The 14510-nt window shown below is 41.9% G+C and overlaps 1 protein-coding gene across 2 annotated transcripts in view; it reads right to left on the bottom strand.

Annotated features, from left to right (window-relative positions):
- LOC147683421 (chromaffin granule amine transporter-like) overlaps positions 1 to 14510 on the bottom strand; it is a 343654-nt gene that overhangs the window by 191719 nt on the left and 137425 nt on the right. For both annotated transcript variants that reach the window (XM_086944840.1, XM_086944841.1), the window contains exons 2-3: positions 12435 to 12638; positions 11270 to 11624 (exon numbers count right to left, since the gene is read on the bottom strand). In XM_086944840.1, the coding sequence (XP_086800966.1) occupies positions 11270 to 11624; positions 12435 to 12555 (476 nt within the window). In that variant the 5' untranslated portion in view covers positions 12556 to 12638. The remainder of the gene's footprint in view (positions 1 to 11269; positions 11625 to 12434; positions 12639 to 14510) is intronic.

Below are 14510 nucleotides of genomic sequence, written 5' to 3'. Positions count from 1 at the left end.
TCATATGCTTCCAGAAAGGGCACAGATTATTTCCAAAACTGCCTAATTTTGATCTTTGAACAAGAGAATGTTTATCTTTTGTCTCTCGTTATTATCATTGAACATTCTCTGTGCATACTGAACCAAAAACCTTATCTGCCATGGGCATTTGTGAAATTAAAAAGCTACGTATTAGCAAGAGAAAGAGAAAGGAAACATTAATACAGAATTGGTGTCACCATGTTCTTTCTCTGCTAGTGATACACATGAGGGTTCAATGTAGGACATTGTTATTCTGGTGGGTTCTACGCTTATGTATTAGTGCATTCCTCAAGTAGTTTTAAACGTGAAGTACTGACACTCCTTTAAAGAGTTGTAGTTTATCTGTATCAACATGTTATAGATATTGTGATGGTTACAGATTATTACACAAAAATCCTAACCCTCGTTTACCATATAATTATTAAGGACCAGATAATTAAGTACAAGATCCCAATCAATATTTTTATAATTACAGATGATATTTAAAAAAGTTAATTACTTCAATCAAGTTGACAATGATAGACAATAATAAAACAATTACCAAAGAATCATAGATATTCTTAAAAGGAAACCAGTTCAATCCTATGTATTGCAGGATGATTTACAATATCTAATTCACCATAAATCAAAAGACAAGGCAAAGGCGTTGAAGACAAAAGAGGATGTAGGGCAGCCAGGAGGCAATACAATAGGAAAACTATTTGATATGAACAGTTTATTGCATAAGGCTGACAGGGCAATTTATAAAAAAGAACATTATATGTGCCTTGATAAAGACCACAAGTATTTGAAATTAGTTGAAACATGTAAGCGCTCTTTAAAGCCATAGTTAATTGATTTTAAAATAGAAAATAATTATTATATTTTTACATCTCATCACTTCCTAGGGCTTCCGTTTAAATATTTAATTCTGCTACATATATGTAGCTCCATTATAATGTTTTGTACAATACTTTTCCTAAATGTCAAATGCAGATCCACATGTTTGGATTAATGTTAATGTATATTCTTATTTTATGCAATAAACAAATAATTTTTTTTATTGAATTTACCTATAATTCACTCTAAGGATGATTTAGAGTTTGGTGGAGAGGTTCTTCCATCACAACGGAGTACCCTCTAAACAAAAGTCTATGTCACACTACCATATTTAGAAAGGGGAGAACCTTTAATATGTTGATGATGGAGCCTACTCTGGTGCCAAGATACTCCTATGACAGCCCGACTAAGGGGCCGATTAGGATTGTGGTGAATCCGCATCCTCCGGGCCGGCGGAAGCCACCGCCGGCCCGGAGGATGCGGATTCACCGCCTTGGTGAGGGAAAACACCAACCGCCACATTGCGATGGCATTGGGATCCGCGGCGGACGGCAAGTCCGTCCGCCTCTGATCCGCGGTGGTTGTACGCAAATATGGTGGCGGTGTCTGAAAGACACCGCCAGCCATATTACGATGCAGGCGGAAACATGCTTTTCCAAGGCGGCTTTTCCGCTGTGGAAAAGCATGTGGTCTTTTGTTTTTGGGGGCCCGTTGCGAGCCCCCAGGGTGTTGGGGGGTGGGGGTGCACATGAAGGGTACCTATGGTACCCCCTGCATGTGCATGCACAATGCGGCAGGCACCGCGCGGTGCCTTCCGCTTTATGCATGCAAATGCACAGCATGCATATTTGACTTTGCGGCGGGTGCTGCTTAAAGCAGCACCCGCCGCAATGTCAGATATACGGGATGGGACCGCCAGGGTGGCGGTCACATCCTAATTCCAACGGAGGGACCGCCGCTGCCCCTGCGGACTGTCCCCCCACCTCGGGGGTGGCGAACGGACGCAGGTCGTCTGCCATCCTAATAGGCCTCTAAGTACGGGCCGTCGGAGGTTAACACATATCACCATCTGCCCTATGATGGGCCTAATTCACAAAGGTAAATTTACACTTTTGTGTAAGTTTATGATTTTTTGCAATTCACAATGCAATTTTACTAGTAGTATCTTTATGACTCTTTATATCATTTTATGTGCAGAGTCTCTGCTGTGAGCATGGAGACTCCGAATTCGTAAAGATAATGCTCGTAAAACTGCCTTGTGAATTGCAAAAAATCATAAACTTCCAGAAAATGGTAAGCTTACTTTTGCGAATTAGGCCCTTGGAGTGGATGTCTTTATGTTTTTATGTTGTTGTTGGCCAGTGTCAAGTAAATCCTAATGTTAATGCACAGTAAAAGAAAAAATCCCCCATGGTGTGTGTTGTAATCTCCTCCTTTTGTCACATCCTCTTTGGTACCTCCCGTCCTCACCTCCCTCTCCTTCCTTCTTTGTACGTTCCACATAGAAGCTTACCTTAGAATGTTCACTCCTCTGGTTGACTTCTCAGTGCTGTGGAGACTGGATGATTGGAATAAAGAAGAGTTCTTACCTTCACTGCTTCTTTCTCTCTTTATTGGCAAAATACAACACTGGCGACGATTCTGCGCAGGGGGTAGCCAATCATCTCCCCTTTGTTTTCTTTCTCCACATAGATGATTTTTTTTTTGCCAGTTTAGGTATTTATGTATGGAGCCTGCTATCTAGGGACTGACAATGTTGAGTTACTCAAACTTGTGAGCCATCCCTTCGGACTTGTCAGGGATGTTGTTGTCCATGGCCATCCTTGCCTTCGGGTCTTCTGCCTAGCTGCATTGTGACTTTTTGTCATCCTGAGGCATCACTGTTGGGATTCCTTCCTGGTTGCCGACATCGGAGTAGCCTTCAACTGCCATCCTGCTGTCCTTGCCGACATTCCCTGCCTAACTGTCGACATTGCTGTTATATGCGGTTCTGTGCATTTACCTGCTGTCATTCCGGCGTTAACAGTTAGGGTTCTCTCAGTTCCATATTCCTCTGCTGCTGTGGTCCCAAGAGGTATTTGGCAGACTGTGGTTCCGGTGGTTGTTGCAAGTAACCTCCAGTCACCTCCTTTGTGTTCTTCGAGACGGGCTCCGGCGCACCGATCTTTTTTTGCCACCTCGAGTATAAGTGCAGCCTCTTCCGTGTCTCTTGGAGACATTGAGGGAGGCTCCTCCTCCTAGCTAGGTCCAGCGCCCCAGCCTATTTTGCCGCCGCAGGATCACATCTTTCAGCTATTCACAGAGACGACGTACTTCGGCCCATCATTTACCTCAGGTCAGGTTCCTTCGCCGCCTGAGGAATCACATCCTGTCAGCTGTTCACAGAGACGACGTACTTCGGCGCACCAGTTACCTCAGGTCAGGTTAGTTCGCCGCCTGAGGAATCACATCCTGTCAGCTGTTCACAGAGATGACTTACTTCGGCGCACCAGTTACCTCAGGTCAGGTTCCAGCGTCCCAGCCTCTTTCGTCCTGCCAGGTTCACGCAGCGACGTGCTACAGCGCCCCAGCCGCATTCACAGTAGTTTTTGGTGAGATGCTCTCTGCGCCCCAGTTACCCCAGGGCCATGTTTGCGATCTCTTATGCTGTGTAGCTGTGCGATCCACTCAGCATTAATTACCCTGTGGTTCTTGGATGGAGACCTCATTTCTTCGAATAAGCCAGAATCAGTAAGACAAGTAAGACATTTCATTTACTCTACTGTTGGGCTGTATCAAAGCTTCATTCTTCAGTCATTTGCCTCGTCTGTTAAACCCACAGTGGCACACACACCTTTTTGGATGTTTTAACATATCACTCTTCTGTTGTGCGTTGGTGCGTTGCCTCACGGTGATATGCACACCTCCTCTTCAGTTCACCTTTACCAATGTACTTCCCTAATTAAGCCCTTGCCTCAAGTTTAATTCACCATTGCCATCTTTGACTATCCCTGTTCTCCGCCATAGCTTCATTTAACCCAACACTCTCCTGTGTGTCACTGCATCCCCACGGTGATACACACACCATTATTATTCATCAGTCTACGGTGAAACTCACCTCTTTATCATTATGCCATTTTCATGGTGATTTATTTACTAGCTTTTACTGTGAATCGTTATTTTACTACTAGCAATCACAGTTGTACTTTCTTGTATTTATTCTATTCATTCAATTGTGTTTTTCTGCTCCTTGCTTTAACTTCACAAGTGTCCCCATGGGTACGCCAGGTACTAACCAACCACCATCTTTCCTCAATGAATGTGGTGACCCTGAAATTCATTGGAAAGACTGGATAAAGTTATTTGAGTCTTATCTCATTGTTATGTGAGGTGAGAAATGTTCTGCAGTACGGAAACAGCACATTCTTTTACATAACTTAGGTGTCCATGGTCGCAAAGCATATGAAACACTTTCTGAACCTGAGTTAGAAGATGATGATGATTCTGATGCTTATGATGTAACACTTATCAAATTAGAGTCTCACTTTGGAGATAAAGTAAATGTTGTATTGGAACGTCATAATTTTTTTTGCAGAGTACAAGGAAAAAATTAGTCTATAAACAATTTCATTGCAGCACTCAGAGGGCTAACCCGACTGTGTGAGTTTGGTGACCTAAATGATTCCCTTATAAGGGATCAATTAGTTAGATGTACGAACAATTCAAGAACTCAAAAGAAACTACTTGCAAAAAAACTATCATTAAGAGAAGCTGTAGCAATATCTCAATCTATAGAACATACTGCCAAATGCATAAAAGAAATGAAAAAGAAAGAAGAAGTGGTAGCAGCCATACAAGCAGAATCCCCTAACAATGATGTTCTTAAAATTAAAAACAAAGAAGTCACCAAAGTTACTCCCACTGCCAAATTTACCAAAGAGGGTCCTGGTCTTAAATGTTTTAGGTGTGGTAGCAACAACCATTTAGCTAACAGCCTACATTGTGCTGCTCGTGGTGTTACATGCAAAAAGTGTAATAAGAGAGGTCACCTAGCCAGGGTGTGTAGAGAAGGAGAAATTAACACCACTGTACGATTGGTCACGAAAGGAAACCAAGCACCAGCTAAATTTGTATTCCAATTGAAAGACATTGTTGAAACTACCAAACCTAATTATCCCAAATGCACTGTATTTATTGACAATATTCCTATGGAAATGTTTGCGGACTCCTGTTCCGAATTTACCCTGCTCAACATCCTTGATTTTAAGAATTCCATGAGTGGTAAGGAAATTGAATTAAGTCCACCTGACATTTCTCCTGAAGGTTACACTAAAGACCCCATCCCTCTTGTGGGCATGGTAACTGCCCTCATAGTTTTTCAGGGGAGATCCACAGTTGGTAAAGTATATATAGTAGAAAAAGGTGCAAATCTTCTTGGCTGGCACCACCAGAAAGAGCGTGGGATCATTTTGGATTCCAATAATAAAGAACAGGTAATTCTGATTGACAATCCCAATAATTCCTTGTGCCAAGAGTTTCCTGATCTATTCACAGACAAATTAGGAAAGTTGAAGGATTACCAACATAAGATAAAACTAAGACAAGGAGCTAAACCCCTTCTTCATAAGACTCGTCAAGTACCCTTGTTGTTGAGAGACACCCTCAAAGCTGAATTAGATAGGTTATGTGAGTTAGGTGTCATACAACAAATTGATTCCTCAGAATGGCTGGCGCCTTTAGTTTTGGTTTCTATAGCCAATGGTCAAGGAATTCACCTTTGTGTAGATCTGCGCAGCCTAAATGAAAATATTTGGGTGGAGAGGTTCCCCTTAACCAACATAAACGAAATACTAAGCACCATGGGCAAAGCCAAGTTCTTCTCTGTGATTGATCTCTCGATGGCCTACCATCAAGTGGAATTGCACCCGGAGTCTAGACCCTTAACGGCATTCACTTCACCTTTTGGAGCTTATATGTTTATCAGAATGCCGTTAGGTCTAGCCTCCGCGGCAGCAATTTTCTAGAAAATGATGCAACAATTTCTTGGAGGAGTTAGGAACATGTTATGCTTCCAAGATGATATTCTAATGTATGGGTCATCAATGAAAGAACATGACAATATTCTTTACTCAGTCTGCCAAAAACTCACAGATGCTGGATTGACTCTAAAATGTGATAAGTGCAAGTTGAGGGTTAACTCAGTTGATTATTTGGGACACACTATCTCCCAAGAAGGTGTCAGACCAAAATACAGTTTAATTCAGGCCATCAAGGACGCCCCTTATCCGTCCAACATAGATGAATTAAAGTCCTTCTTAGGGCTGGCCGAATACATGTTGAAATTTGTAAAAAACGTTGCTGAGTTGTGTGACGGCCTACGTGAGCACCTAAAAAAGGTAAAGAGTTTACATGGGAGAAAAATCACAATTATATGATTGACACGATAAAACCACATATCTTGAGGTCACCAGCCCTAGGAGTCTTTGATCATAAAAAGAAAGCCCTTCTAACCACAGATGCGTCTAACAAGGGATTGGGGGCGACACTGTCACAAAAAGATGAAAATGGTGAAACCACCATAGCTTTTGCCTCCAGATCCCTGAGCCCCTCAGAACGTAATTATGCTGTCATTGAAAGAGAGGCATTGAAATGTTTTGGGGCGGTAAATCATTTTAAATTCTTCTTGTGGGGAATCAAATTCATGATACGCACAGATCACAAGCCACTAACCTTCATGTTTTCGTCAAAAAATGATAGTAAATCCCCTCGCATCATGAAATAGATTCTTGGGTTGGACATTTTTTGTTTCAAAGTAGAGTATTTACCTGGACCTGAAAATTTTATTGCTGACTACTTGTCCAGATCTCCCCTTGATATCTATCAGGGAGAAGACAAACAATATGTTCCGATTCTGACCACACATCTTTCTTCCCTCACCAAGGAGGAATGGGACGAAAGTGTAAAAAATGACATGGATGTACAGATTCTAAAAAACCTAATAGTCAATGGCTGTCTGGAAAACAAATCCCAATTACCAGACTCCATTAAAGATTTTTGGGAAGTTATATATGAGCTAACCCTAATGGACAGTAAAATTTGCCGCAAGGAGAAAATTGTTCCTCCCAAGGACATGAGAAATAAAATAACTGACCTTGCCCTCGAAGGGCACCTAGGCAGAAGCCTTACTAAAAACAAACTTAGAAGTTGTTATTGGTTCCCAAAAATGGACTCCTTAGTAGAAGCGAAAGTGAAGGACTGTGCCAGTTGTGCAAAAAGCGATAAGAGCAAAATTGTTAGGAAACTACCTTTATCTCCTGTCATAGTCCCAGAAGTACCTTTGACCAAGTTAGCCCTAGATATAATTGGTCCCATGGAAATGTTAGGATCTCAAAAGAGATTTGTGTTTGTCCTTATTGACTATACATCACAGGATCATTACATTTACATCTACCACGAACACTGCCAACCTCATTACCTTTTTAGAAAAAATATTTTTATTTGAAGGTGTTCCAGCTACACTTATCACGGACTATGGGGTACAGTTCACCTCTGACATGATGAAAAACCTCCTTGTAAATTTCAATATAAAACACGAGAACACTGCATTACACTGTCCCAAGGCCAACGGTTTAGTGGAAAGAGCTAATCGCATGATTAAGGACCATATACAATTGGCTATCTCAAACAACCTCAAGGTTGAAGAATCGTTGAAGGAATGCATTTGGGCATACCACACAACGCCCAACCTCATCACAGGGATTTCTCCTTTTGTAATGCAAAGGGGGAGAGAGCCCAGCATAAAAATGAATCCTTTGATGGTTGGAGGGAGGCAAGAAGGTCACCTCCAATCAGGAATCAACTAGCAGGAAAGTTCAACAACATCAATTGAACTATAAAAATTGGTATGACATGAAACATGCAGTTAAAGAACATGGCGTTCTACCCAACACATCAGTTGTAATAAAGAAACCCACTCATTTTCAACCCGGGTCAAGCAAATATTTACCCTAAAAAAAAGTGCTTTTCTAGCAAAAATGTTGTTCATCTTGACAATGGGCAGACGTGGAGTGGTGACAGATTGGTCAATGTTACTTGAATTTACTGTATCTGATGTATTGTATTTTTAGCTCTAGTTCCCCTCCCTATGGAAGGGAGATGTGTTGTAATCTCCTCCTTTTGTCACATCCTCTTTGGTACCTTCCGTCCTCCACTCCCTCTCCCTCTCCTTCCTTCTTGGTACGTTCCACATAAAAGCTTACCTTAGAATGTTCACTCCTCAGGTTGACTTCTCAGTGCTGTGGAGACTGGATGATTGGAATAAAGAAGAGTTCTTACCTTCACTGCTTCTTTCTCTATTTATTGGCAAAATACAACAGTGTAGGACACCATTCATTTTTCATTTTGCAAAAGCAAACACACGCTTTAGGAGTTTGTATTTGAAAAATGAAAAACCCTGTAAATGTTTGCCAAGAGACCGTCCATCAAACATTTACAAAATTGACAGGAACTGCCATCCCTGTGATTCCTGCCAATGTTTACAATTGTCCATGGGGCTGAAGCACAACCCTTGATTTGGCGGTCAAAGGTCCTTTGGAGTGGAGGGGGCAATCTCTTCTATCATCCTGGCAGAGTCCCTTCCGACTGCCAAAGTATAAATCAGACCCTTTGTCTGCTGGATACACATTTTAAACTGAAGTGAAATGACAACTCTAAAGAATTTCAACATGATCCTGGATAAAGGTGCAGAATTCAGAATTTGCCAAATAGAAATGTTTTAATTATAAACAAAAGCCATTAAATGAATTGATTAATCTGGAAGAAGACTTTCAGTTTATTTATATGTTTTAAACAACATTAGTGTTGGGTGTCCTACATAGAAATGGAGTTTGGAATGGACTCAGAGCCATTCACATTTAATGTACAGATTGAAAGTGGTTGAAACTCATTTCTACTGGACTATGATTCCTGCCTATATCCAAGTCAGTGAATGCCTACTGTAATAGAAACTGCCATCGCAGCTTGCTCTCTAATTATCATTCCAGGCAATGATAAAGAACCCAACACTGCCAGGGATCAAGTTAGTTCAGGTCAAACTGCCAAGGATACTAGCTGATTTCAGGCCAAGGCAGCACAATAGAGGTTTTTGCTCTATGCAGGGACAAAGGGTTTCTAGAGAAGTGGTCAGTAGCGGTTGGCATGGCTTGCAGGTAGATGGGGCGCTGTGGGTGTCACACAAGGAGGGTGGTCGTGGGGTGATCATAACAAAACAAAAAAATGTAAATCCTACTTTTCCTCTGGGTCCAGCGTCTTCGCTGCTCCTGCTCTCCTGCTCACCTGCCTCCGACAGGAATAGGAAGCAGGCAGCCAGGCTCCTTCCCCTAAGACAATCACAATGATGCAGCATTGTGATTGGTCAGGAGTGCCGTGACCCGACGCTCAGCCAGGGGCTAGAGGGGGGCATGCATGTTCTCCATGCAGGCTGCAATGCAGCCTGCATGGAGAAGGGCAAAATGCTCATGACTGGTTTGGGCGGCGCGAGAGGGCTGACCAAACCATTTTTTGCACACCCAGGACTGGCCAAACCACTCCTACCCTGTCCCGCCCACCAAACATAAAATGGTAATAACTTTTAGTTATTACCATTTTCTGCTTAGGCTTCTCGCACTGCGAGAAAGCAGTGGGGCGACACTCCTACACCATAGCAGAGGAGACGCCAATACAAACAATTGAAAACCTGAAGGCTTGGATGGAAAGAGGACATCAGCAGTTTGGAACAGGTAGTGACTATGGACTATAACTATAAAGATTACACAAGCACAACTTGGAATGTAGAAGCAGTGAAACTATAGACAAACTATCTTGAAGGATTGTTTGTCTGCTCCTTGAAAGTGATCTCTCTGGGGGGTGAAAAAGATCTAACAAAAAGACAAGGAGCAGATTAACCCCACAGAGTTCAGAAAAACACCCAGCAGCTCCTACTGAGAAGGAGTGCTGGGTGGTTCTGAGTGCCATAGGCACAAGCCTTGGAATCTAACTGACTCTCTTGAAAGCAATGAAAATCAGGATGTAATATCAACACACAAGAAGACAAAGGAGAACAGTGGAAGAAACACAGAAAAAGGGACTGGGCTCAGGGAAGCTCTGGACTGGAGTAACAGGACTGGAATACACAAAACGGAGTTTGATTGAATTCTGCACACTAACTAGGACAGAACAGGAATACAGTCAGAACAGGAACACATGAATACAAGACAAGGAATCTGCATATACAAGACAGGTCTGAATGTGTGCAGACAGTATCTAGGGTCAAAGCAAGCAGGTAAACAAAGAGGCAGGATAAACATGAAACTGTCAACAGAAACAAGTAATAAGAAAAAGAAACTTAGAATCAAACAACAATGAAAATGGAAAACAAAGGCAAGCCTGGAATATTGCTGGAGGATCACACAGATAACAAGGAGTGAAGTCCGTTGTGAGCCCGCTGCACTCTGCTCTCACACGGCTAAAATAGCTGGAAGCTAATGCGAGCAGCACAGGTGCAGGGAGAAAGAAAGCAAGGTGCAAGCAATCAACCAAGTGCAGGGAATCACAAATGGATAGTAGGCAGGACTGAGACTATGAAATGGAAGACTAGGGAAACCAGCAGACAAAAGACAGGACACAGGAAGGCCAGGAATTACGTACAGGTGATAGCCGGAGCAGTGAAAAGTCCAGAAAGCAGATGTAAAACGTTTAGAAGGTCTGTAGGATTCAGAATTCAAGGTAGAAAATAGAATATCACCACCAGGGCATGGTCTGGGAAAGGTTTGGAGAGAGAGAACAGACAACAGGGAACATGATCAGGATGGTAGCATGGAAGCCTCGACTGTAATATGAAGTGTAACTGAAAATGTAAGGTGTAGAAGTGCATAACATTCGTTTCTGTGATAAAGGCAGCGCTCCAGAGGGCCTTCATGAGTGCTGCTTAGCGGCTGGATGGAAAAATCCTACCAAACACTTTCAGAAAATGGTCAGGGTGTAAAGGATAATGGTCAAGGGCAATGGCTTCTATTCTGATCCCTAAATAGGGTTCCCTACCAAAAGTGTGAGTATACGAGTAGAGGACTGTCCTTGCAAAGGTTGAGCTGCATTGGTCAGTGTTGTGTGAAGAACTGACTGAAAGTCTAGCCTCTTGGAGATAGTGAAGCCTGCCTGGGCAAAGAACATTACAAAGAAGTGTTAACTGCAAAAGATATGGCAAAATATACATGGGCATAAAACCCTATATATTCTTTATATCTACAGGTGATTTTACCTAGCTAGGCTTGAAGTACATTTGGCAAATCTTACTACCAGGGAAAGATTATCTTTCACATTCTTGGGAGGACCATGTGTCTTAATCACCTATGCTTCCTCACCCTGCATTCACTTGCAGATACTTGCAGTGTAGTTAATAGATGTTGTTGCTTACCTGTTTGTAAGAGGGCCCACAAATGGATTCATAAGGAGCTGCATGAGGGCCTTAGATGCAAACAGTAGTCCCACACGCATATTCTCGTCCTTCAGGAAGTCTTGGCCACTTACACAGTTGTTCTTTGGCACTCCAGTGGGTTCAGTCACATAAGTAATGTCAACGTCTGTACTATTCACATCATCAGTAAAACTGCTGTTAGCAAGGATGAAGGTAGAGTTATCATAATGAGAAAACACAGAGGTAAAGTCGAAAATATCTGGGAAGGCCTGAGCTTCTGGCAGTTGTTTCACTAGTTCAGATCCATTCTGGTTTTCATACTCTGTGGCATACAGGAACATTGGGACGATAGGCACTGGAAGAAAGTGTGAGATATTAATACATATAACATATTCTGGGTATCAGGAGTAAGTGCTCTGGAAGGAGAGTATAACAAAGCATTGCTCAAAGTGTTAAATGTGTGCAGTTGTATTCCAGGGCTCAGCAAAAGAGCACAACAACTCATTTTGAAATACTGGGACCAAGTTGAGTTGCTTATTGTCATTATGATTATTCAGTCTGTACAGTGGCTAAACATTTGTATATTTTGAACACATGAAATGCTGCTACTGCTGCCCCATTGCTGACTGTGACAAACATGCACATGTTTTGTTTCAAGGCTAGTTTTATAAACCTAATTAAAGGGCAGTGGCACTGGTGTCACACAATGACAGAGGGTATAAAGGTATTCATATCTGTGTGTTTTTTTTTCATGCTCAACAAGAGAAGATAAATGGGACGCAATGATAATGATAATAAGAATAATAATAATAAAGGCACTGTCCTTTCTCTGATTATGCAGCTTTCAAAATGTTGTGACGTGCTGTGCGTGGATGTTTTGGGTAGACAAAGAAGGGAAACAGCATCAAGAGGTAGTAGAATACACCACAGTATCTAAAGACACTCACTTCCTTTGTGAGGTTCCAAATTTGGAGTTGTTAGCTGAAATAAAAAAATGGGATTGTGTTTCATTGGTACCACTGTTTCTGGTTGGAAGTAAGGAAACACACAGCCTTGTGATGCGCATTTGACTCATACACAGTGGTGCCCAGATATTTGTCCCTGCGGCCTGAACTCTCAGCGCCACAGTCATCATTAATATGAAAGAAACATGCACTGCACGTACCCACAACTGTGAGGAGCATGTTATCCAATAGCAAGGCCACAAATACCACCACCAGAACCAGTTTATGTGACTCTCTGCTTTCTCTCAGCCATCGGCAGGGAGCATATTCACCAAACTTCATTGTGAGCAAAGGGTCTTCAGTTGCAGAGAGGAGAGCTGGTGGGTGTTAACAAGGCTGAGAAAGTTCCCAGCAAACATTCAGAGCTGAAATGGAGAAAACCCACCTGGATAACCGTGTCAAGAGAATGGTAAAAACAATTTGGTACAAGCAGAAATTTAACTTAGACTATGTGCAAGAGAACAAACCTACCTACGTTCATGTGATGTGCCCTTAATAGCATACTAAACTGCATGACCTTTCTCGTCTTTCATGTCCCTCTTTCCCTTGCTTTTTGTATCTTTACCACACCTTACTCATCTTCAACCAGTACATGGAGCCACTTGACACCCTAAATATATATACCAGTATCAAGCTACTCAAATATGCAAATGATACACAACTCTACTTGAAAGTCTCCTATGCTTCAGACATTCAACTTCTCAAACATTGCTTGCAATTATGCAAACCTGGTTGTCGAACACCTACCTGAAGTTCAGTCCAACCAAGAGAGAAAGCATAATTTACAAAGTTAATTTACACTTCTGAATAACTTGCAATTTTGAGTAAGTTTACTACTTTTTGGTTATTCACAAAATCAGAATGTAAGTTATTATTAACAAAACAGAAGTAATTCTAGCTGCACACATGGCCAAACACGGGTATTGCAAAAAATAATGGAGGTATGTAATCAAAATAAACTTCCTTAGGAAATAATTTAAAATTCATTATTTACACTAGTTTAAAAAATAAATAAATAAAACTCAATGCTAAAGAAAGATATAACAATTGTATATATTGATTATTTAATACATTTGTTTGGTTCTTAGCACACCCGCAGCCAGAAATCCATGATAACTTGCTCCAACTAATGACAATAGGCGATTCAAATGGGCATGAGTAGCTACTGACACAATGAAACTTGAAGTCATGAGGTGTAACCTATGAGACAGCATTAGAGAGTTACATAGCCTACTTGAGCAGCATGATGGGTTCCCAAAGATCATGGCTTGCCGGGAAACATCCTTTACATCACAGTGATTACACCGCGATGCAATTGCAACGCAGCCGTTACAACGCAAGTGTTACATCGACTTGCGCTGGATAACCTAACCTAACCTATAACCTAAGGAATAGTAAGATTTACTATTCCATCATCTTCCCTACTGTACGTAGACTGGTGTTGGAATAGTAAATCTTACTATTCCTAAGTTCAGTGCCCTCCAGCGCAAGTCGTTGTAACGACTTGCGTTGGAAAGACTGCGTTGTTACATCACATATTCCAGCTTGTCATACACATATTTTTTAATCAGTGAGAGTCCTACTTTAGAATGCCTCAACTGCCTCAGGGTTAGCCAAATCCTCCAGACCACACTCCTCCTGGTTTAACCAGGAGTATAGGAACCTAAGATCAAAACTGGTCATCGCTATTAGAGCAAACAATGTGGTGGAACTAAGAGAAGCAAGGAGTTCCTACAAGACAGCCTTTGCCAGAGCTAAATGGGAATAGGATGAGAATCAATGGCTCCAGATTAGTAACGCTTGCTAGAGGAAAGATTCACAACTGTTTTGGCTTTTAGTCACTAGGGGATATGCAGAAAGACCGAGGCCATCCACCAACAACATTGCCAACACCACTTGGTATCAACATTTCTCTACAATATATACCGGATATGGGGGTTTAGCTATTGAAGGCCCTACCATCAACTACACCAGCCTCCAGGCACTGGGCTATTTTCCCTAGCAGAAATCACACAAAAGCATAAACTCTTTAGTTAGGAACAAAGCTCCGGGGCCCAACGGTGTACCTGGCAATGTTTTTCTTAACAGCATTGTTAATTGGTCAAAATATATCCGGCACTAGCCAATGGAATTGCCGCAGGGGCTCCAATACCACTCTTCTGGAAGGATGCTGAGGTGATTCCGGTTTTAAGGAAGGGTTACCGCTCATTACCATCCAACTACAAGCCCATTAGCCT

This window comes from Lissotriton vulgaris, chromosome 11 (assembly GCF_964263255.1).
Source record: "Lissotriton vulgaris chromosome 11, aLisVul1.2, whole genome shotgun sequence".
Taxonomy (NCBI): Eukaryota; Metazoa; Chordata; class Amphibia; order Caudata; family Salamandridae; genus Lissotriton; species Lissotriton vulgaris.
The sequence above is the reverse complement of the archived record's forward strand: the minus strand, read 5'-3'. Positions and strand labels throughout refer to the sequence as shown.